Source organism: Cajanus cajan, chromosome 8 (assembly GCF_000230855.2).
Source record: "Cajanus cajan strain Asha chromosome 8, NIPB_CcT2T_4, whole genome shotgun sequence".
NCBI classification, from domain to species: Eukaryota; Viridiplantae; Streptophyta; class Magnoliopsida; order Fabales; family Fabaceae; genus Cajanus; species Cajanus cajan.
In genome coordinates, this window is record NC_138524.1 from 15,399,576 (window position 1) to 15,420,646 (window position 21,071).

Here is a 21,071-nt window from a genome sequence, read left to right on the forward strand (position 1 = left end):
ATGCAAAGGAAAGACATCACAACATTTTTTTTCTCTCGCTTCCCTGAAAGTTATAACCAGGCTGACCTCTGGAAAGTGTTTCAACGATGGGGCAAGGTGTGGGACGTGTTTATTGCAGCAAGAAGAAACAGACATGGACAACGTTATGGATTTGTGAGATTCTTAGAGGTTGAGAATGTTAAAAGGCTGGAAAAACAACTGGATGAGATATATATTGGAGGAACCAAATTGTACGCCAACATCCCTCGATACAGAAGAAATGAAGACGTGATGGTAGAAAGCCAACATACAAAAAAACGAACAGAAGGTCAGTACAAAGGAGCAAAGGAGAATAAACAAAATCAAGAAGGATACTGGAGGGTGAGAGGGCAAGGACAAATGAATAGAAACCAGCAACAAGAGTCACACCGTCAGACATATGCACAAATTCTGAAAGGAAAACAAGTATGGAAACCAAAGTCACGGAAATGGAGGATAAAGACATATGAACATAAACAAGGATGGAATGGGATAAGTTTTACCATGCCGGAGGTGAACAGAGCATGGCTAGAAGGCAGCTGGATTGGCTATCTAAAAGATGTCACGATGTTCAACAAAATGAAAGAAGCCATGCTACTCAATGAACCAGAAGAAGTAAAATTGAGATATTTAGGTGATGACATGGTATTAATAACAGGATTGGAAGAGTGTAAAATGCAACAGAAGATCAAAGATGAAGAAGACATGTTTTCGACGTGGTTCCACTCAGTTCAAAAGTGGAATACAAATCTGCGACCAGGTAACAAATTAGTTTGGGTGAAGATTATAGGGATACCTTTACAAGTGTGGAATGATGAATGCTTTGCAAAGGCAGTGGCGGTATTGGGAGAGCATGTCGCAACAGCAAAAGAAACAAGTAGTTTTAGTAAACTGGATGCAGCAAAAGTGTTTATACGTACAGGATTAAATGAACATGTAAACTAGTGTAAGGATATAAGAATCAATGGACAAATTTGTCGAATCAGGATTATGGAAGATGTCGACAACCAACCATATCATTGTAGCTGCTGGAGATGGAAGCCAAGCACACCATGGGGATCAACATCGGAGAGTAACATTGGAATGGAGGTTAATTCTTCATGGTCTGAGTGTACTGAGAAGGACGACTGGTTGGATATAGTAGTGGAGAAGAATCAATCCAAGGGAAGAATCAAGAACACTGTCGAGATACGGTGGTCGGCGAAACACAAGATACAACACACTGTTAAGGTGTGAAGATTGCATAATAGAAGACTTAGGAAGAAAGCAATAACAAATTGAGGAGTGTACTCCATGCAAGGGAGTCTTGCAAGTTTGGAGATGCCAAAACCTAGTGTAGACTCAAAGCAATCCCAATGGGGTTGAACAAGTTTGGGACATTGGCTTGGCTATATATACCATTGTAGGCAAACCTCATTTTGTGTGCAGAAATTCCAAGTGAGAAATAAGAAAGGAGTTGAGTTGAGAGAGTGAGTGTTTCATACAAGTGTGTGAGTTGTACTCCTCGGTTTATCCTCCTCTTTTGAGTGATTTCTCCTGGCTTGGTATCGCCCCCAGACATAGGATTTTTATCCGAACTGGGTTAACAAATTCGTGTCTTTTATTGCTTTATCGCTTTCACATTCGTTATTGTGTTGTTGTTGGCCATCTTGACTTGATCCATTTCATAACAACTGGTATCAGAGCCAGGTCATAGTATCAAGATGGAGGGCAAAATTCCAGTCGAACGATTCAATGGTTCCGACTTTGGATTCTGGCGCATGCAGATGGAGGCCTACCTGTATGGGAAGGACCTGCACGCACCACTTGCAGAGAAGCCCGAGAGGATGAGTGATGAAGAATGGAAGGTGCTCGATCGGAAGGCGATGAGCGCTATAATTCTATCGCTCTCTCGGAATGTCGCCTACCATGTGAAGGGAGCGAAAAGCACGAAGGAAGTCCTGCAGACACTTGCCGATATGTACGAGAAACCCTCAGCAATGAACAAGGTTATGCTGATGAAGAAGCTGTTCAAGTTGCAGATGGAGGAGAGGAAGTCGGTGGCCGATCATCTCAACGACTTCAACCAACTCACGACGCAGCTGGCGTCTGTGAACATTGAGTTTGATGATGAGGTAAAGGCCTTAATCCTGCTCTCATCGTTGCCCGACAGCTGGGATGTGGTTGTTACTTCGGTGAGCACTTCGTCTGGCAAGGAGAAGATGAAGTTCGACAACATCAGGGACATGATGTTGAACGAAGAGACCCGCAGAAATCAGGCGGGAGGGTCGTCTGGATCTGTACTACATACAGAGTCTAGAGGGAGACCCGACACACGGGGTAAATTCCGTGGAAGGTCAAAATCCAAGGGGAGAAACAAAGGCAAGAAGGAGATGGTGTGCTGGAACTGTGAGAAGCCCGGGCACATGAAAAGTGAATGACGGGCGTCAAAGAAGGAGAAGGAGGGCCGGACAGCAAATGCCGCAATAGAGGAAACGGTGGATGCACTCTTGTTGAGTGTGAGCAGCTCGTCCGATGACTGGGTCATGGACTCAGGGGCCTCATTCCACTCATGCAGTAGAAGAGACATCATGGAGCCATACACTACAGGTGATTTTGGCATGGTATATCTTGCAGACAACAAACCCCTGAAGATTGTAGGGAAGGGTGATGTACGGATCAAGTATGCAAATGGGTCATGCTGGACCTTACGAGATGTAAGGCACATACCAGGACTGAAGAGGAATTTGATTTCAGTCGGACAACTGGATAGTGACGGCTTCCACATAATGTTCGGAGACGGTAAGTGGAAGGTCAGCAAAGGAGCTATGACATTGGCACGAGGGCTGAAGTCAGGAACGCTCTACATGGCAGGAGGATCCAACCCAAACATCCCCTTTGCAGGAGCAGTCTCGCAGGCTGATTTGTGGCACAATCGCTTGGGCCACATGAGCGAGAAAGGCATGAGCGTGCTGAAGTCAATCGGACGGTTGCCCGAATTAAAGTCGGTGGACGTAGGTCTATGTGAGCATTGTGTGCTTGGAAAGCAGAAGCGGGTGAGCTTTATGACCACGGGGAGAACTCCAAAGATGAAAAAACTAGAGCTCGTACACACTGACTTATGGGGGCCAGCACCGGTGATATCTCTTGGAGGATCGACATACTACATGACGTTCGTCGATGACTGCACAAGAAAGGTATGGGTGTACTTCCTGAAAAGAAAATCCGATGCCTTTGATACCTTCAGGAGATGGAGAGCACTTGTGGAGAATGAAACTGGTCTACAAGTGAAGTGTCTGAGATCAGACAACGGTGGTGAGTACAACAGTGAAGCCATCAAGGAATATTGTGCCGACCGTGGGATCCGGATGCAGAAGACAATCCCGGGCACACCTCAGCAGAATGGCATTGCTGAGAGGATGAACAGAACACTGAACGAGCGTGCGAGATGCATGCGATTGAAGAGCGGACTGCCCAATATGTTCTGGGCAGAAGCAGTCAGCACGGCTGCTTTCTTGATCAATCGTGGGCCTTCTGTCCCGCTGAACAACAGGATTCCAGAGGAAGTCTGGAGTGGTAAGGAAGTTGATCTCTCTTTCTTACGCACCTTTGGTTGTTTAGCCTATGTTTTGAACGATGATCGGACTAAGCTGGATGCTAAGTCGATTAAGTGTACATTCATTGGATATGGGACTGACGAATTTGGGTATAAGTTCTGGGATGATCTTAACCGGAAGATAATTCGTAGTCGTAATGTGGTGTTCGATGAAGGCATGATGTACAAGGACAAGAAGGAGAGCCTGAACGATGGCAAGATGGAAAAGGAAGTGGTTGGTCTTGACATATCAAACACCAGGATCCCGAGACCAGCAGACAATGATTCAGTGGGAGTTCAGATGGAGGAAACCGATCAAACAGAGGAGGAGTCAGAGCCCGAACCACTGCCGCCCTTTGAATTCCGGGCGACAAGGGAAACAGAAAGCAGGACACCCCTGGCACTGGGCCGAGTTACAAGGAAGAGAAGGGCCCCGGAGCGGTATTCACCCTCCCTCTACTATTTGCTTTTGACTGATTGTGGGGAACCCGAATGCTATGCAGAGGCGGTCAATGATGACCACAAGAGCAAGTGGGAGCTTGCGATGGACGACGAAATGTGCTCGTTGAAGAAGAATGACACATGGGAATTGTGTCAACTCCCACAAGGAAAGAAGGCTCTTCAGAACAGATGGGTCTATCGAGTCAAAGAAGAATCAGACGGAAAAAAGCGATACAAGGCCAGACTTGTAGTGAAGGGATTCCAGCAGAGATACGGTATTGATTTTACCGATGTTTTTACACCTGTTGTTAAGATAACCACTATTCGCCTAGTGTTAAGCATGGTAGCGGCGGAGAACTTGGAGTTACAGCAGATGGATGTGAAGACGGCCTTTCTGCACGGGGATCTCGAAGAGGAAATCTACATGGTACAGCCGGAGGGGTACAAGGGAGATGATCAGCAGGTCTGTCGCCTGAAGAAGAGCTTGTATGGATTGAAACAGGCTCCGCGACAGTGGTACCGGAAGTTCGATAACTTCATGCTGGAGATAGGGTACTCCAGGTGTAGTGCTGATCATTGCTGTTATGTGAAGAGGTTCGGTGACTCTTTCATTATTCTACTCCTGTATGTGGATGACATGTTGATAGCAGGATCAAATGTCATGGAGATCAACAGGCTCAAGGATCAGTTGTCAAGGAGATTTGACATGAAGGATCTAGGCGAAGCAAGGCAGATATTGGGCATGAAAATCACGAGGGACAGGAATACTGGTAAATTATGGCTTTCTCAATCTGAGTATATTGAGAAGGTGTTGTGCAGATTCAAGATGGAAGCTGCAAAGCCGGTTGGAGTGCCACTGGGAAGCCAGTTTAAGTTGTCCAACAAAGATTCGCCCAAGGATGACTCTGAATGAGAAAGGATGAGGGGTACGCCGTATGCTTCGGCCATTGGGAGCTTGATGTACGCTATGGTCTGCACCCGGCCAGACATAGCACATGCAGTGGGAGTTGTCAGCCGATTCATGAGCAATCCTGGAGTAATGCACTGGGAGGCAGTAAAGTGGATCCTTAGGTACCTGAGGGGTACTAAGGACCGGGTATTGATGTTTGGCAGGGGTAACCTTACCCTGTCTGGGTTTGTCGATGCTGATTTTGCAGGAAGTGACCTCGATAAGAGGAGGAGCACTACTGGGTACGTGTTTACTTACGGCGGAACAGCCATATCCTGGATATCAAAGTTGCAGAAGATTGTTGCACTGTCAACGACGGAAGCTGAGTACGTGGCAGTGACGGAGGCAGCCAAGGAGCTCGTTTGGCTGCAGAATTTCCTGAATGAACTTGGGAGACCTCGGGAGTATGTGGCTCTATATAGTGATAGCCAGAGTGCGATCCATCTGGCAAAGAACCCCGCGTTTCACTCACGAACGAAGCACATCGAGGTCAAGTATCATTTCATCAGGCATCTTCTGGAGAAGAAGGCACTGCAGCTCGAGAAGATCCAGGGGGACAAGAACCCTGCAGACATGCTGACCAAGGCGGTGACTTTGGAGAAGTTGAAGCTGTGTGCAGCTTCGACCGGCCTTGACAACTAAGCAGACAGACCCGGTAGTACCAAGAAGGAAGAGGAGAAAAGCTGATCAATCTTCAAGTGGGAGATTGTTAAGGTGTGAAGATTGCATAATAGAAGACTTAGGAAGAAAGCAATAACAAATTGAGGAGTGTACTCCATGCAAGGGAGTCTTGCAAGTTTGGAGATGCCAAAACCTAGTGTAGACTCAAAGCAATCCCAATGGGGTTGAACAAGTTTGGGACATTGGCTTGGCTATATATACCATTGTAGGCAAACCTCATTTTGTGTGCAGAAATTCCAAGTGAGAAATAAGAAAGGAGTTGAGTTGAGAGAGTGAGTGTTTCATACAAGTGTGTGTGAGTTGTACTCCTCGGTTTATCCTCCTCTTTTGAGTGATTTCTCCTGGCTTGGTATCGCCCCCAGACATAGGATTTTTATCCGAACTGGGTTAACAAATTCGTGTCTTTTATTGCTTTATCGCTTTCACATTCGTTATTGTGTTGTTGTTGGCCATCTTGACTTGATCCATTTCATAACACACACCACGACAAAAATGATGGCACAAAACCCAATGACGAGATAATAAATGTGGCAGAAGATGAAGCAGGGAAATCCCATACAAACCGGGATCGCATGGATGCTGAGATGGGAACAATACAGGAAAAAGTCCAATCCTAGGCCAATGGATAGCTACAACCTCATATAAGAGAGGAAATGGGCAATTCCCAAATTCAAAAAGGAGTCTGAATTAGAATCAGGAGGGGGGCGAGGAGATCATTGTTACAAATGAGGAAGAACGATCTAGAATAGGGGTTAATGGGGAATCTAATACTAATGATGTGACGCTACATACCTGTAACAGTGGGGTCAATAACACAAAACAAGGACTAAATGAGCTAGCAAACATTGGGCCTGTTGGACCTACTAGCCCAATAAAAGATAGTGGTAATTTACAAGTAAGCCTTGTTGGGCCAGCACAAGAAAACTCTCAACCTAATTAGAAGAATAGGGAGGGCAATGGGAGGCAACAAATACGGGCTAAAAAAAAGGTCATTACGGAAATCTTGCAGCAGAAACCGAATGAAGAAAATCAAAAGCAACAAAGGGAAGTAACTGGACCAAAGATGGAGTTAACACAACAAAGGAAAAACAAAATGAAAGTGCAGAAGAGGAAACCGGTAAGGATCCATCTCAAGTCTCTTAGCAATTCGTTGTCTGATGGTAACATAAAGAAATGTAACAACACCTTTTGGCTACGAAACAACAAAATAGAGGCTAGAAAGATTTGGGAACTGGGGTTGGCTTTGGGTGTAACATGTGAAGAAAAACAAGAGGAGATTATACAAAGATTAAAAAAAATGGAAGACAGAGATCAAAAAGGAATTGAACAAGGGGAAGGGGAACATGTGGTGAACAGATGATAATAGCATCGTATAACGTGAGGGGTTTGGGGCAGAGGTTCAAATGGAGGGTAATAAAGAATTTTATTAACAAAGAAGAAATCCAATTCTTGTGTGTTCAGGAAATGAAGTTAGAGGAATTTACTGACATCCAAAGCCAACAATTATGGGGAAACTCGGAGGTCGCTTTTGCAGTTCAGCACGCACAAAATTCAGCAGGAGGATTACTAAGTCTATGGGATACCAACAAATTTGAGATTACAAACCAGTTCACAGGAGTAGGATTCTTGGGGGTAAAAGGTCTATGGAGGGAGGGAGGCATACAGGTGATAATTGTCAACATATATTCCCCATGCAATTTGGCAGAAAAGAGAAGACTATGGGATGATTTTGTTGTGCCCAAAGAGTGGGTATCCTCCAAAGTCCCACATTGGGTAGTTTTGAAGGGAGGAATGTTGTGCCCAAAGTGTGTGGGTATCCTCCAAAGTCCCACATCGGATAGTTTGTGTTGTGCCAAAGTGTGTGGGTATCTTCCAAAGTCCCACATTGGGTAGTTTGAAGAAGGGTAGTGGTAGATTACTACTATAAATAAAGGGTGAGGGTTTGTGTTTACTCACCACAACAACATAGGTTCCAATGGGTGTATTGGGGACTTGGGTAGTTGTGTGTCATGAGAGGGTTTTCAAGTTTTTCCAGAAAACTTGTGTATGAAGGTTTCCAAGTTTTTCCAGAAAACTTGTGAGTGAGAGGGTTTGCAATTTTGTCCTTGTAAAAATTGTAAGTAGAGAGAAATAAAATGAGTTTGTTTTTGTTTCTCTATTTTTGTGTGTATGCTTCCGCTGTCGCTGTTTGAAGGCTGCTTCTTTTCCCAACAGTGGTATCAGAGCCGCTGGTTTGATCGGGTGACCGGCTCGATGATGGAGCAGTGTACCAGGGAGGAAGAGAAGCAGTGTACCGAGGAGGTCATATGGAGGAGGGTTTCCAAGTTTAGCCAGAAAACTTGTGGGAAGGGGTTTTCAAGTTTTACCCATAAAACTTGTGAAGAGAAAGAGGGTTTCCAAGTTTCGCCGGAAAACTTGTGGGAAGGGGTTTTCAAGTTTTACCCATAAAACTTATGAAGAGAAAGTGGGTTTCCAAGTTTCGCCAGAAAAAACTTGTGAAGGAGGGGTTTTCAAGTTTCGCCAGAAAAACTTGTGAAGGAGGGTTTCCAAGCTTTGTCAGAAAACTTGTGAATGATGATGGGTTAATGTGAGACTTTGGATGAAGGGAGGAATGTTGTGCCCAAAGAGTGGGTATCCTCCAAAGTCCCACATTGGGTAGTTTTGAAGGGAGGAATGTTGTGCCCAAAGTGTGTGGGTATCCTCCAAAGTCCCACATCGGATAGTTTGTGTTGTGCCAAAGTGTGTGGGTATCTTCCAAAGTCCCACATTGGGTAGTTTGAAGAAGGGTAGTGGTAGATTACTACTATAAATAAAGGGTGAGGGTTTGTGTTTACTCACCACAACAACATAGGTTCCAATGGGTGTATTGGGGACTTGGGTAGTTGTGTGTCATGAGAGGGTTTTCAAGTTTTTCCAGAAAACTTGTGTATGAAGGTTTCCAGGTTTTTCCAGAAAACTTGTGAGTGAGAGGGTTTGCAATTTTGTCCTTGTAAAAATTGTAAGTAGAGAGAAATAAAATGAGTTTGTTTTTGTTTCTCTATTTTTGTGTGTATGCTTCCGCTGTCGCTGTTTGAAGGCTGCTTCTTTTCCCAACAGATTTGAGAGCAATCAAGGCATCAACTCAAGGAAATTTTTGGTGTCTAGTTGGGAATTTCAATTCTGTCTGAAGCAGAAGTGAGCGACAAGGAGCAGGTACGAATATTGCCGCAACAGGGGACATGGACAAATTTAATCAATTTATCCTAGACATGGACTGAATGATACTGCTGTAGCAGGGAGAGCTTATACATGGTTTAGACCAAATGGATCAGCATGTAGCAGGTTGGATAGATTTTTGTTATCAACAGATTGGTTGCTTAAGTGGCCAGAGAGTATTCAATTCATTAGGGATAGAAATATCTCTGATCATTGCCCGATAGTGCTAAAGAATAACAACAGTGATTGGGGACCTAAACCCTTTAGATCACTGGACTGTTGGCTCGAAGATAGAAGACTTGATAGTATAGTGCAGGAATCATGGACAGAATCAGGGATGGTTGGATGGGGAGCGTTTGTCGTAAAAGAAAAGCTAAAGAGGTTAAAAGGTGTATTAAAGAAATGGAATGCAGAACAATTTGGTGAAGTCAAACGAAGGCTTAAAGAAGCGGAAGAAAATTTAAACAGTTTGGATAAAAAGGCAGAGCAGTTGGGGCTGGATGACATCGAGCAAGAAATAAGGAGGAAAAATCAACAAGACTTTAGGGACTTGGCCAAAATAAATGAATCTATTCTCAAGCAGCGGTCTAGAATTAGATGGCTTAAGGAGGGCGATTCAAATACTAAATATTTTCATACGATACTAAATTGGAGAAGGAGAAAAAACTATATAACAGGTGTTAGAATATCAGGAGAGTGGGTTCAAGAGCCAGAAAGGGTGAAGCAGGAAATAAATGTATTTTTTAAAGGGAAATTCCAAGAGGAAATATGGTCAAGACCAAGACTTGATGGGGTAGAGTTCAAACAAATCACTACTAGAAAAATTAAAATTAGAGAGGGAAAAAATCCGTCACTAAACTTCAAAAAATACGTCACAAATCAGTTAGTGACGGAATTTGTGACAGAAATGATTCCGTCACAAAATTTGGCGTCACAAAATATTTAGTGACGGATTATTTTCTCCGTCACAATTAGTGACGGGATTAAGGCGTCACAAACAATATAATTTCCGTCACTAATTTGTAACAATAAATGTTTAGAAATTAATAAAAATCCGTCGCAATTTGTGAGGGATTAAATCCCTCGCAATTTGTGAGGGATTAAATCCGTCACAAACTGTGATGACTCTAATTAAGTAGAATCCGTCACAATTTGCGAGGGATTAAATCCCTCGCAATTTGTGAGGGATTAAATCCGTCACAAACTGTGATGACTTTAATTAAGTAGAATCCGTCACAATTTGCGAGGGATTAAATCCCTCGCAATTTGTGAGGGATTAAATCCGTCACAAACTGGGATGAATCCCTCACTAACTGTTGATGCCTAAATCTGAGGAAACCATTGTTTTTAAGAGTCTGGTAATCGATTACCTATACATGTAATCGATTACCAGACATCATATGTTCGAAATTTACTTATTAAAAGGTTCTCTGGTAATCGATTACCCATTTCTTGTAATCGATTACCAGAGCCTATTATTGAAAAAATTTCAATCAAAACAAAAATATGAAGTCTTTTTTATGAAAATGCATGATATCATTTAAAATGAAGATAAAAGAACAATACAGACATCAAGAAGAGTTCCCAAGATTAATGATGTGCTTAATCGGCAAGACAACACATGAAAAATAATGAATGACCTCTATCAGTGTAACTATGACAATAAAGCTTCATTGGAGTATATCCATAGCCATGATACTTTTCATCATTTAGAGATCAAAATCCACAAGGCACACATTTAGGCAAAGAAACCCCTTCAAACAATACACATGAAACAACCTAATTTTACTAATCTAGATTGCTTATATAGTGATGACCTTATACCTATCTACCAAACATACAATTAATGCACAGTTTGATCCTAACAGGGACTATTTGATCCTAACAGGTGGATGGGGTCTTTTTTTTTTATCAATAAATTCTAATTATATAGGTAATGAGAATCAAAATGAAATAAAAGTTGAACAAATTTTAGTGAAACAGGCCAAATTTCAGACTGATTTGATCTGAAATCTATACAATACACAATCCTCAAATTTAGAGCAAGGTGCAAGAGGATGTATGTTCTACTAGGCAGTAGACAATAAAAAATAAATGTAGAGATAGTGCTGCATGAATGTTAAAAATAATGATATAATGCACAGTTTAAACCTGTCGCCACCGGCCCGAAACGGGCTTTCGGCAATCGCGAAGGATGGTTGGACTCTTTTATTTGTTTAAAAATATGGATTGCTAGAATGACTTATTCTCGAACTGAGACCTTGTCAAACGAGCAATTTTATTAAAAGGCTCACCAATCCATGTTTTTCCCAAGCGGGACCCTCCATGGATTATCGGTTTTCATAAAAAAGAAGGGTTCATGGAGTCGCCACCAATGTTTTACTCAAAACATTAGAAAAAGAAGTTTAAGGCAATCGATTCAAAAATCGACTTCGGCCATGACAACCAGAGTCGGGTAAGGGAGTCGGTTACGCGTGGGGAAGGTGTTAGCACCCCACAGCGCCCCTTTCGGGTTCCCTATGACAGATTATTTCTAAAAATAATAGTGCGAAATTACTAAATTACCCCTATTTATTCTAAACAATTATAACTTAACTATCTACATGATGACAGTTAAATATACACACAGAAAGCAGTAAAAGGAAGGACTTAAGAAGAAACCTTTGAAGCGTGCTTTTATATTCAAGTAAAACTGGGAAGCTTTTTGGCGTTCCCTCGCTCTACAAGCCTGCTCGCTTCCTCCTAGAAAATTTTAACTATGGAAATCCGGAGGATTTCCCTTCTACTAAGTTCGAATCTCCAAGCTAAATGCTCGGAATTCCAGAACTTCGTCGGATCGACTCCCAGAGAGATTTCTAGGGCAGAACACTGCTCAAAAACCCCAGAATACTCAAGGAGGGAGTCAAAACCGTGTGTAGAAGTGTGGAAGGACATCCAAATGACCTCCTATTTATAGGAATGGGGCTCAATACGGCCCCTGGGTTCAATACGGCCCGTATTGCATTTTTGCACTTCAATACGGCCGTATTGAATTCAGTACGGCCATATTGAAGCACCGACACTTCAATACGGCCGTATTGATTCAATACGGCCCGTATTGTAGTGCAAAACATGCAATACGGCCGTATTGAACTCAAGGGAGGCCGTATTGAGCTTCAATACGGCCGTATTGGTTTCAGTACGGCCGTATTGTAGTACAAAATGTGCAGTACGGCCGTACTGAACTCCAAGGAGGCCGTATTGAGCTCTAGACCTCCCACTTTCTTATTTTTTGCTACTCTAAGACCTCTAAACCTACAGATAGTCATCCTATGGTCTTCTGGGAGTCCTTCTGGCTGACTTTCCTTTGATCTTCGAGAGTCTTCGAGTCTTATTTCCGTCCCGGACAATTTTAGGGGTCTACAGCTGCCCCCCCTTTACTTAGTCGGATGGCCTTTTGGTGTACCGGCTGACAAGTAAAGGAGTTGACCCAATTGTCCGGGTGATGTGCCGACCTTCTGACTTGTAATGTCTTCCGGTGGAAAATTGTTGAGTAGCCTCTCCAGGTGAGTGCATACCTCGGCGCTTCTGACATCCTCGGTAGCTGAGTTTACCCTCTCCAGGGTCAACTTCACTCGACGCCCGAGCCGGAAGTTGAACACCGACGTGCCTCTGGCGATGCTGGTGATTGAGTACCGTCTCTCCAGACCTAGCCTCACTCGACGCCCGAGCCGGAAGCTAGACACCAATGTGTTAACATCACACTGATGATTAAGTATTGCCTCTCCAGGCCTAACCTCACTCGCCGCCCGAGCCGGAAGTTGGACACCAACGCACCTCTGATGACGCTGATGGTTGAGTACCGTCTCTCCAGACCTAGCCTCACTCGACGCCCGAGCCGGAAGCTAGACACCAGTGTGTTAACATCACCCTGATGATTGAGTACCGCCTCTCCAAGCTCTGCCGCTTAACATTTGGCAGTTGAGTTTGCCCTCTCCAGGGTCTGCGTCTTAACATCGGCAGGTGAGTTTACCCTCTCCAGGGTCTGCGTCTTAACATCGGCAGGTGAGTTTACCCTCTCTAGGGACTGCGTCTTAACATCGGCAGGTGAGTTTACCCTCTCCAGGGTCTGCGTCTTAACATCAGCAGGTGAGTTTATCCTCTCCAGGGACTGCGTCTTAACATCGGCAGCTGAGTTTGTCCTCTTCAGGGTCTGCGTCTTAACATCAGCAGGTGAGTTTACCCTCTCCAGGGTCTTGAGATGATTTTTGTCTCCACAGTCCACTATACTGCTTCGACAGTTTTTTCTGATTTTGTGCCGCTGAGGGCTGGATAACGCAGGGATCCGTCTAGGGGATGTGCAGTCATTCATAGGTTCATGTGCCCCAACTTGCATTGCATTGTTGGTACCCATGGGGAATTTCTGAATCCTTGGGGTGTGGACACAGATGCTCTCTCTTTGAGTTGAGCGATGCCTTATGTTTGGCTGACGTCCTTTGACGTTGGTGGAGTATCCCGGTTGTCCTTATTCGGGTATCTCTTTTTGATTTTCTGATTTTTGCTGCCTCTGTGTAGGCTGTTATCCGCTGGGGATTCTGGATGTTGATTTTGTCTCCACAGTCCACGATGCTGCTTCGACGATTGTTTTTGATTTTTGTGCCACTGAGGGCTGGATAACGCAGGGATCCGTCTAGGGGATGTGCAGTTACTCATAGGTTCTTGTGTCCCAACTTTCCATTGAGTAGTTGGCGCCCATTGAGGAATTTCTGTTTCCTTGGGATGTAGACACGAAGATGCTCTTTCTGAGATGAGCAGTGCCTTATGATTGGCTGACGTCCTTTGGACGTTGGTGGAGTATCCCGGTTATCCTTATTCGGGTGACTCTTTTCAATTTTATGATTTTGTAGCCTCTGTGTAGGCTGTTATCCACTAGGGAATTCTGTCATTCATTTCTTGACTGGCCTCTTCTGTTAGGCAGATAATCTTGATGTTCAGTGCTTGGCTGGATGCCGCATTCCGCTTGGGGAATATTTATTGAGATTTTATTTTTTATTTTTTTATTTTTTTTTTTATTTTTTCTCCTTTTGTAGGGATGCCTCTTGAGTAGGCGATTGGGGATTTGGGGATCTTATGTATCCCAGAGTATTATTTAGGAAGCCTCTACAGGCTTAGTCTCACTCAACGCTTGAGTCGGAGAGTTATCTTCCACTGAAGAAGTTTTAAAGTCCTTTGACTTGAATATACTGCTTGGATGATCATACTTCCATTGGAGATTTTGACGATCTTGCTTGGTAGCTCTTGCTGGGGATTTTGAATCCAAGAGCATGAGTTGAGGTTCCCTCTGGGGAGTATTATTTCTGCGAGCCTCTCCAGGCTCAATTATTCTGTTGAGAGTATTATTTCGGCAAGCCTCTCCAGGCTCAGTTATTCTGAGAGAGTATTATTTCGGCGAGCCTCTCCAGGCTCAATTATTCTGTGGGAGTATTATTTCAGCAAGCCTCTCCAGGCTCAATTATTCTGAGAGAGTATTATTTCGGCGAGCCTCTCCAGGCTCAATTATTCTGAGAGAGTATTATTTCGGCGAGCCTCTCCAGGCTCAATTATTCTGTACGAGGCGATTGATTTTTCTAAATCTTTTGCCTTTTTGTCATTTTTTTGGCTTTTTCTGTATTTTTTTGCCTTTTTTGTCATTTTTTGGCTTTTCTGTTGATTTGCGGCTTTTTCTGTTGACCGCTGCCATATACAAGCAATTTTTCCTATTTTTGTATTTTATGCAATTGCCTCATGAAGAGGTCTTTGAAAATTTCTTTATGGCCAATACGGCCGTATCCATTTCAGTATGCCCGTATTGAATTGAAAATTTGTTCATAACCCTAATTTTGGTACGGGCGTACTGAACATGATACGGGCGTATTGTTTTTCTGAAGTTTATATTTTTTGTTTTTTTCAATAAATAGAGAATAAGTGATCTTCCATTACACCTATCATCTGTATGCATGTATGCAGTATGATGCACCTAATTCTATTTGATTCACTTTTCAAAAGAATTAACCGATGCGTTTCTCTGTTTGGATTTTGCCATTCCTCTAGACGGGCTGTGTGCTGCTGATTTCTGTAACCGAGGAATGATGCATGTTATATTGAGATTTGGTGTCATCATCCAAATGATTTTCCTTTCCTTTAGAAGATGTGTCAACCCTCCTATTGACTACTATATCTCCATGTTTCCACTAGATTATTCAAAAATCGTTGGGACAAGAGAGAAAAGAAGGAAAGGGTATATTTTTCAAAAGTTTGTGTTTTAGAGGGGATTATTTTATTTTTTGAAAAATGGATTTTGTAAGAATGGCTGGCCAATGGTAGGCTTAAATGTTTAGGTTTGTTCGATTAAACACTTATGAGGTTAAGCACATCTTTGTTATTAATGATTGTGCTTTGACAACTTGGATAACTTTTCTTGAGCCCCTTGTTGAATTCAATTGATGGTACCATCATGGATTTATTTTGTTTTTTCTTTTTTTGACAGCCCTAACTTTTGCCTAAAACACCCATTTGTGATGTCTTAGCGGGCTTTTGTCTTTGTTCATTTTTTTCAACCCTAACTTTTGCCTAGGTCACCCTTTTCGTGGGATTCCTAGCGGGTTTTTGTCTTCATTTTGTAACCCTAACTTTTGCCTAGGTCACCCTTTTGTGGGATTCCTAGCGGGTCTTTTGCTCTTATTTTTGCGCAGTCCCCTTTTTGGGTTTCCTGCCGAGCTTATTATCTTTAGGATTTCTTTATCCATGATGGCACTTATTGAGGCCAAGAAAAGGTGCTCCAAGCTGTCATGCACATTTCCACATAAAAAATGATGCGGGTTTATTGATTATTAAGACGATTTTAACCTCACTTATGTTCATTCAAACAGGGTTAAATAATGTGGTTTAGAATTTTATTGCAAGCAAGAAAAGAAGCAATAAGAAATGATGAAGAATGATTTTATTATAATCGTAGCGGAAACATGTGCCCTATCGAGGCTCGGGGGTCGGGCTGTCCCCGAGGAGTAATCTTTAATAGTCATCGGGTCTATACATCCCTATCAGAAGGAGAAGAACATTTGATGACGACGACCGGCCTTGATGCTTGTGAACCGGCCTTTCTAAAGATCTGGCTTAAAGAACGTCGAGAAGAATCTTGATTCCTCTTCGTTCTTTGATCTTTAACAGGGTTGTATCCTAACCCTTGTTTCCCCGGATTATCCTTGATGATGGATAGCTCGGGAATTCCTTGGGAATCCTTGCCAAGTCCTTGTCCAGGAAAGTATCCGTGCTTCGTGAGCATGTAAGCTACCTTCTTCGTTTCTCGGGGAAATGTTTCAACATTGGCAATTTCCAATGCTTGGAAGGCGGTTTCTAAAGCTTCCTCTGCTGCATCCACGTAAGGTATAGCAGCTGGCTTGCTGATGAGTATGTCATCTTCAGCTTGTACAGTCACCAGTTTGTCACCCACTATGAACTTGACTTTCTGGTGGAGCGTAGAGGGTACAGCTTTTGCATCATGAATCCAAGGTCGGCCAAGGAGACAGCTGTATGCCGGAGTAATGTCCATCACTTGGAATTCGACATTAAAGATAGTGGGTCCAATTTGGATTGGAAGATTGATCTCTCCAACCACTCCTCTTTTAGAACCGTCGAAGGCTCGAACGATCATGTTGCTCGGGCGCATTTGGACTCCCTTGATTGCCACTTGATCGAGAGTTCTTTTAGGCATCACATTCAAGGAAGATCCATTATCCACCAAGACTTTTGCGATGTGATATTCCTTGCACTTTACAGAGATGTGCAAGGGTTTGTTGTGATTTGGTCCCTCAGCGGGGATCTCTTCATCGGTGAAAGTGAGGTGATCATTAGCCGTGATGTGACTAACAATCCCCTCAAACTTGTCTTGGGAGATAGTGTGCGACACATATGCCTCGTTCAAGACTTTCAACATAGCTTGCCGATGCGGTTCGGAGCTTAGGATCAACGACAACAACGTAATCTTTGCTGGTGTCCTATGAAGTTGATCCACGATGGAGTACTCGCTCTGTCGGATATACTTTAACAGCTCATCAGTCTCCTCCTCGGATTCTTTTTCCTCGGTTTTCTTTTCTTCTTTTTCTTTATTCTTGGGGGTTTTATCATGAAGATCTTTGGGAGTGTAGATCCTGCCACTCCTAGTCATGCCCCCAAGTCCAGCGATGTTGGAAATATCGCTGTCGGCAGAAGAATGGATGTCGTATATCCATGGCACAGCCTTATTTGATTCGTAGGGAAAAGGCCTTGGAACGATGATCCTTAACGGCGTTGGACCTTCCCCTTTGTTTGTCTTGATTACCAACAACGGAGTTGACATGTGCTCGCTTGGCGCGGTTGTTGGTTTGCATTTAATTACCAATGGCGTGCGATCCATTCTGAACATACGCATTGATTAATTCTTTTTTTTTTTTAATGTTTATTAATAAATTACTTGGAGAGATGTATGCGAATGAATGACTATGAAATGCAAGGGCAATTGAGAGATTTCATAAATCAAAGCTCGATTTTATTGATCATAGAAAGTGTACAACTTATCATACAACGCTTTGAAGCAATCTTTTACAATATGAGAAAAGCCGATAAAAACCCACAGGCGGGTTCATATGTCTTTGCCATTCATTTTCGGCTTCCTCCACATGGCGGCCCCTTGCTTCAATCTGAGTATGGACCGCTTGGCTCATATTATTACTTATTTTCTGAGCATCTTTCGCTTTTTGTATATGATAGTTGATCATGGCCTGGAGCTCATTAAGCTCATCTTCGGTCCGATCCTTCTCCTCTTGGAGTTTGGCCATTTGTGCCAACCCTTCCCTTTCCTTTTTGCGGAAGTCGGAAAGGTTTGCGGCTTGTCGTTGAACAACTTCCCGCCATTGTTGCGCATCGGATCGAGTCAAAAGCAGATCGTCTTGCATATCCTTGATCAACTGTGCCTGCCTTGAATACTCGGCCTCAAGATGTGTTATCTTCATGTTGACTTCTAGGAGTTGACTACTCGGTTCAATCTTTGGCATTTTGGATGCCCGAGTAGCCTCCTCATTGAGGTTAGCACACTCATCCTTGAGCCGCTCTATCTCGTGGTCTTTCTTCTTGCATTGCCTTTGTAGACCATCGATGACGAAACTGGATTCTTCATTTTTCTCTTCAAGAACTCTCATTTGAGCTCCCATAATTTCCAGCTTCTTGGTCAAGACGTCGACTTGTTCTTGCATTAACCTCCTTGTGGTTGCGGTTGCGCAAGAGGTGGATGGTTGAGACACTCCCCTCTCGCTCCTCCATATCTCGTAATCGGTGGAGGCGGATACCCGAGGCTTTCCAAGCTCTCGATCTCCCTCATAGATTGGTTTCTACCACGCTCTGATGACAGCGTGCATATCCCTCTGATGCTCGGAATCAAAGGAGAAACACAACCCTCCAAGCTCCTCTTTAGTAGGAACAATCTGAGTCCTCATAAGTTGTCTCATAACCAATCTAGGTGAGTAGGCTATGCAACCTCTGAGGCCCATCAATGGTATGCTTGGATAACTACCGCATCTTGTCAATACATTGTTCGGACGGAACCAAGGGCAAACCCTCGTGAAGTGCTCAATACTCCACTGTTCCATCTCCTCCTTCCATTCGGAAGCATATCGGCGGCATACGGGGATCTTTGAAAAACTCCTTAATGGATCGGGCAAGGCCCCCATGTGACTAGAGGCATAGAAGTGTGTGATGCCCCACACATACAACAAGGAGGTGCAGCATCAGATAGTTTTCCCTTGCTTCTGCTGAGATAGGTTGACAGAAAACAAGGTATCGGCAAGAATGGCAGGCACGGGACTCTTCATATGTACGTCCCAAGCGAAGAAGGCGTCCATAGCAGCATGGTCCACTGTGTTAGCGTGAAAGGGAAATAAGATTGTCCCAAACACGGCTAACGCTAGAGTCTTGTTGAAAGCTAACCAATCTCCCTCATCAGCCAAGGAAGAAAGGTGGTCTTCAATCATAGCAAGCTTCCAACCCCTGATACTGCCGTTCCCCACTAAAGCAGATAATCGTGATGGCAGTTTGACTTGAGTTGCGACCCTCTCTACGGCCACATGATTTTCATGGAAGATATAGACCCCTGCTGATTTGGGCCATCGTAGCATGAGCTCATACTCCTCGAGAGTAGGAACTAAGTCAAACTGGGGGAACTCGAAACAATGCAGATCGAGACTCCAAAAATGGACCAAGGCTCTCAGAAAAGCTGGATCCACACAAATCTTCATCAAATCGAGAACTCGTCCATAAGATTTTTCAAATTCCAAACGAGCCTCTCGTGGCATCAAGGAACATAGGTGATCCAACCTCTCAGCACGGTACAATAAGAAGTTCACTTTCTTCAATTGCCCTTGTATTCCCCTAGATCCCTCCATAATCTACAATAAAATGCATGATATGAGATGGTGATGTTGAATATGCATGCATAGTGTTTAACTAAGCATTATCATGTTTTCGGGATATTCCTAAAATGATGCATGATATTGCTTGGTTTGGATAAATAACCCCTTTTTTTTTTTTGAATATATATTTTTTTTTGTATTTTTGGGTGAAAAGGGAAACTACCTATATGAATGTGATGAAGGTAGATGTTAACACCATGCAAAGGAAGATTCTTATTCCTATTTATTTTTTATTTTTTTAAAAAGGAATGTTGTATGTTTAAAGAATGCAATGTATGCTCATACAATGTCACATAAACAATGCACACACAATTCACTCATCCACGAACAGTCACGAGCGAATCACGAGGTAGGGGTATCCTGCAGAAAAGTGCATATTCAAGGTGGTTCTAACTGTTCTCACCAGTCTGAGGCCCCCAAGGTGCCCCCATTATAGGGACCCAATTCCTCTCGTCGTAAGTCGATGGAAAATTCCACCGCACTATCGGACTTAAGTTCATGGTTATCACCTTGAGTGACGTTTTAAGACAACGGTCTGCGGGCACCTATAGACCCATTCGACAACCGGCCGTACTAACATCCACTCCCTATGGCTTACCACTCATGCCCCCGGATATAGAGGGAACTGTTGTGTGCAAAGGTTTGTGTGCAGTTTGTATTTCAAACAATTGCGAAAATTTAAACATACAACAGTTATTAAAGCCGAATAAATAAAGCATGTTATCATACAAACAAGGGGTAATAGAGTAATTTTAACTATTATTTGTTAAAAATAATCTGTCACTAAATGGGACTGACTCTCGAGGCTTCCCCAGTGGAGTCGCCATCTGTCGCCACCGGCCCGAAACGGGCTTTCGGCAATCGCGAAGGATGGTTGGACTCTTTTATTTGTTTAAAAATATGGATTGCTAGAATGACTTATTCTCGAACTGAGACCTTGTCAAACGAGCAATTTTATTAAAAGGCTCACCAATCCATGTGTTTCCCAAGCGGGACCCTCCATGGATTAGCGATTTTCATAAAAAAGAAGGGTTCATGGAGTCGCCACCAATGTTTTACTCAAAACATTAGAAAAAGAAGTTTAAGGCAATCGATTCAAAAATCGACTTCGGCCATGACAACCAGAGTCGGGTAAGGGAGTCGGTTACGCGTGGGGAAGGTGTTAGCACCCCACAGCGCCCCTTTCGGGTTCCCTATGACAGATTATTTCTAAAAATAATAGTGCGAAATTACTAAATTAAGCCTATTTATTCTAAACAATTATAACTTAACTATCTACATGATGACAGTTAAATATACACACAGAAAGCAGTAAAAGGAAGGACTTAAGAAGAAACCTTTGAAGCGTGCTTTTATATTCAAGTAAAACTGGGAAGCTTTTTGGCGTTCCCTCGCTCTACAAGCCTGCTCGCTCCCTCCTAGAAAATTTTAACTATGGAAATCCGGAGGATTTCCCTTCTACTAAGTTCGAATCTCCAAGCTAAATGCTCGGAATTCCAGAACTTCGTCGGATCGACTCCCAGAGAGATTTCTAGGGCAGAACACTGCTCAAAAACCCCAGAATACTCAAGGAGGGAGTCAAAACCGTGTGTAGAAGTGTGGAAGGACGTCCAAATGACCTCCTATTTATATGAATGGGGCTCAATACGGCCCCTGGGTTCAATACGGCCCATATTGCATTTTTGCACTTCAATACGGCCGTATTGAATTCAGTACGGCCGTATTGAAGCACCGACACTTCAATACGGCCGTATTG

General features: G+C 43.3%; 2 protein-coding genes across 2 annotated transcripts; both read left to right on the forward strand.

Moving 5' to 3' along the window:
- On the forward strand, positions 1-963 carry LOC109803325 (uncharacterized). The gene has a single exon (XM_020364847.1). The coding sequence runs from the start codon at positions 1-3 to the stop codon at positions 961-963; it is 963 nt and encodes a 320-aa protein (XP_020220436.1).
- Positions 964-8,554: 7,591 nt separating this feature from the next.
- Positions 8,555-10,868, forward strand: LOC145950264 (uncharacterized). The gene is made up of 4 exons (XM_083061334.1): positions 8,555-8,622; positions 8,836-8,855; positions 8,939-9,651; positions 10,842-10,868. Exons 1-4 carry the CDS (start codon positions 8,555-8,557, stop codon positions 10,866-10,868), a joined length of 828 nt encoding a protein of 275 aa, XP_082917460.1.
- The last annotated feature ends 10,203 nt before the right edge of the window (positions 10,869-21,071 follow it).

What these genes read in the sequence shown, in the direction of transcription:
- LOC109803325 (XM_020364847.1), top strand. Translation starts at nt 1, where the DNA reads ATGCAAAGGAAAGACATCACAACATTTTTTTTCTCTCGCTTCCCTGAA.
- LOC145950264 (XM_083061334.1), top strand. Translation starts at nt 8,555, where the DNA reads ATGAGAGGGTTTTCAAGTTTTTCCAGAAAACTTGTGTATGAAGGTTTC. An exon ending in AAGTGAGCGACAAGGAGCAG is followed by an intron (nt 8,856 to 8,938) that starts GTACGAATATTG and finishes CTGCTGTAGCAG; the next exon opens with GGAGAGCTTATACATGGTTT. An exon ending in CAAGACCAAGACTTGATGGG is followed by an intron (nt 9,652 to 10,841) that starts GTAGAGTTCAAA and finishes TTAGTGAAACAG; the next exon opens with GCCAAATTTCAGACTGATTT.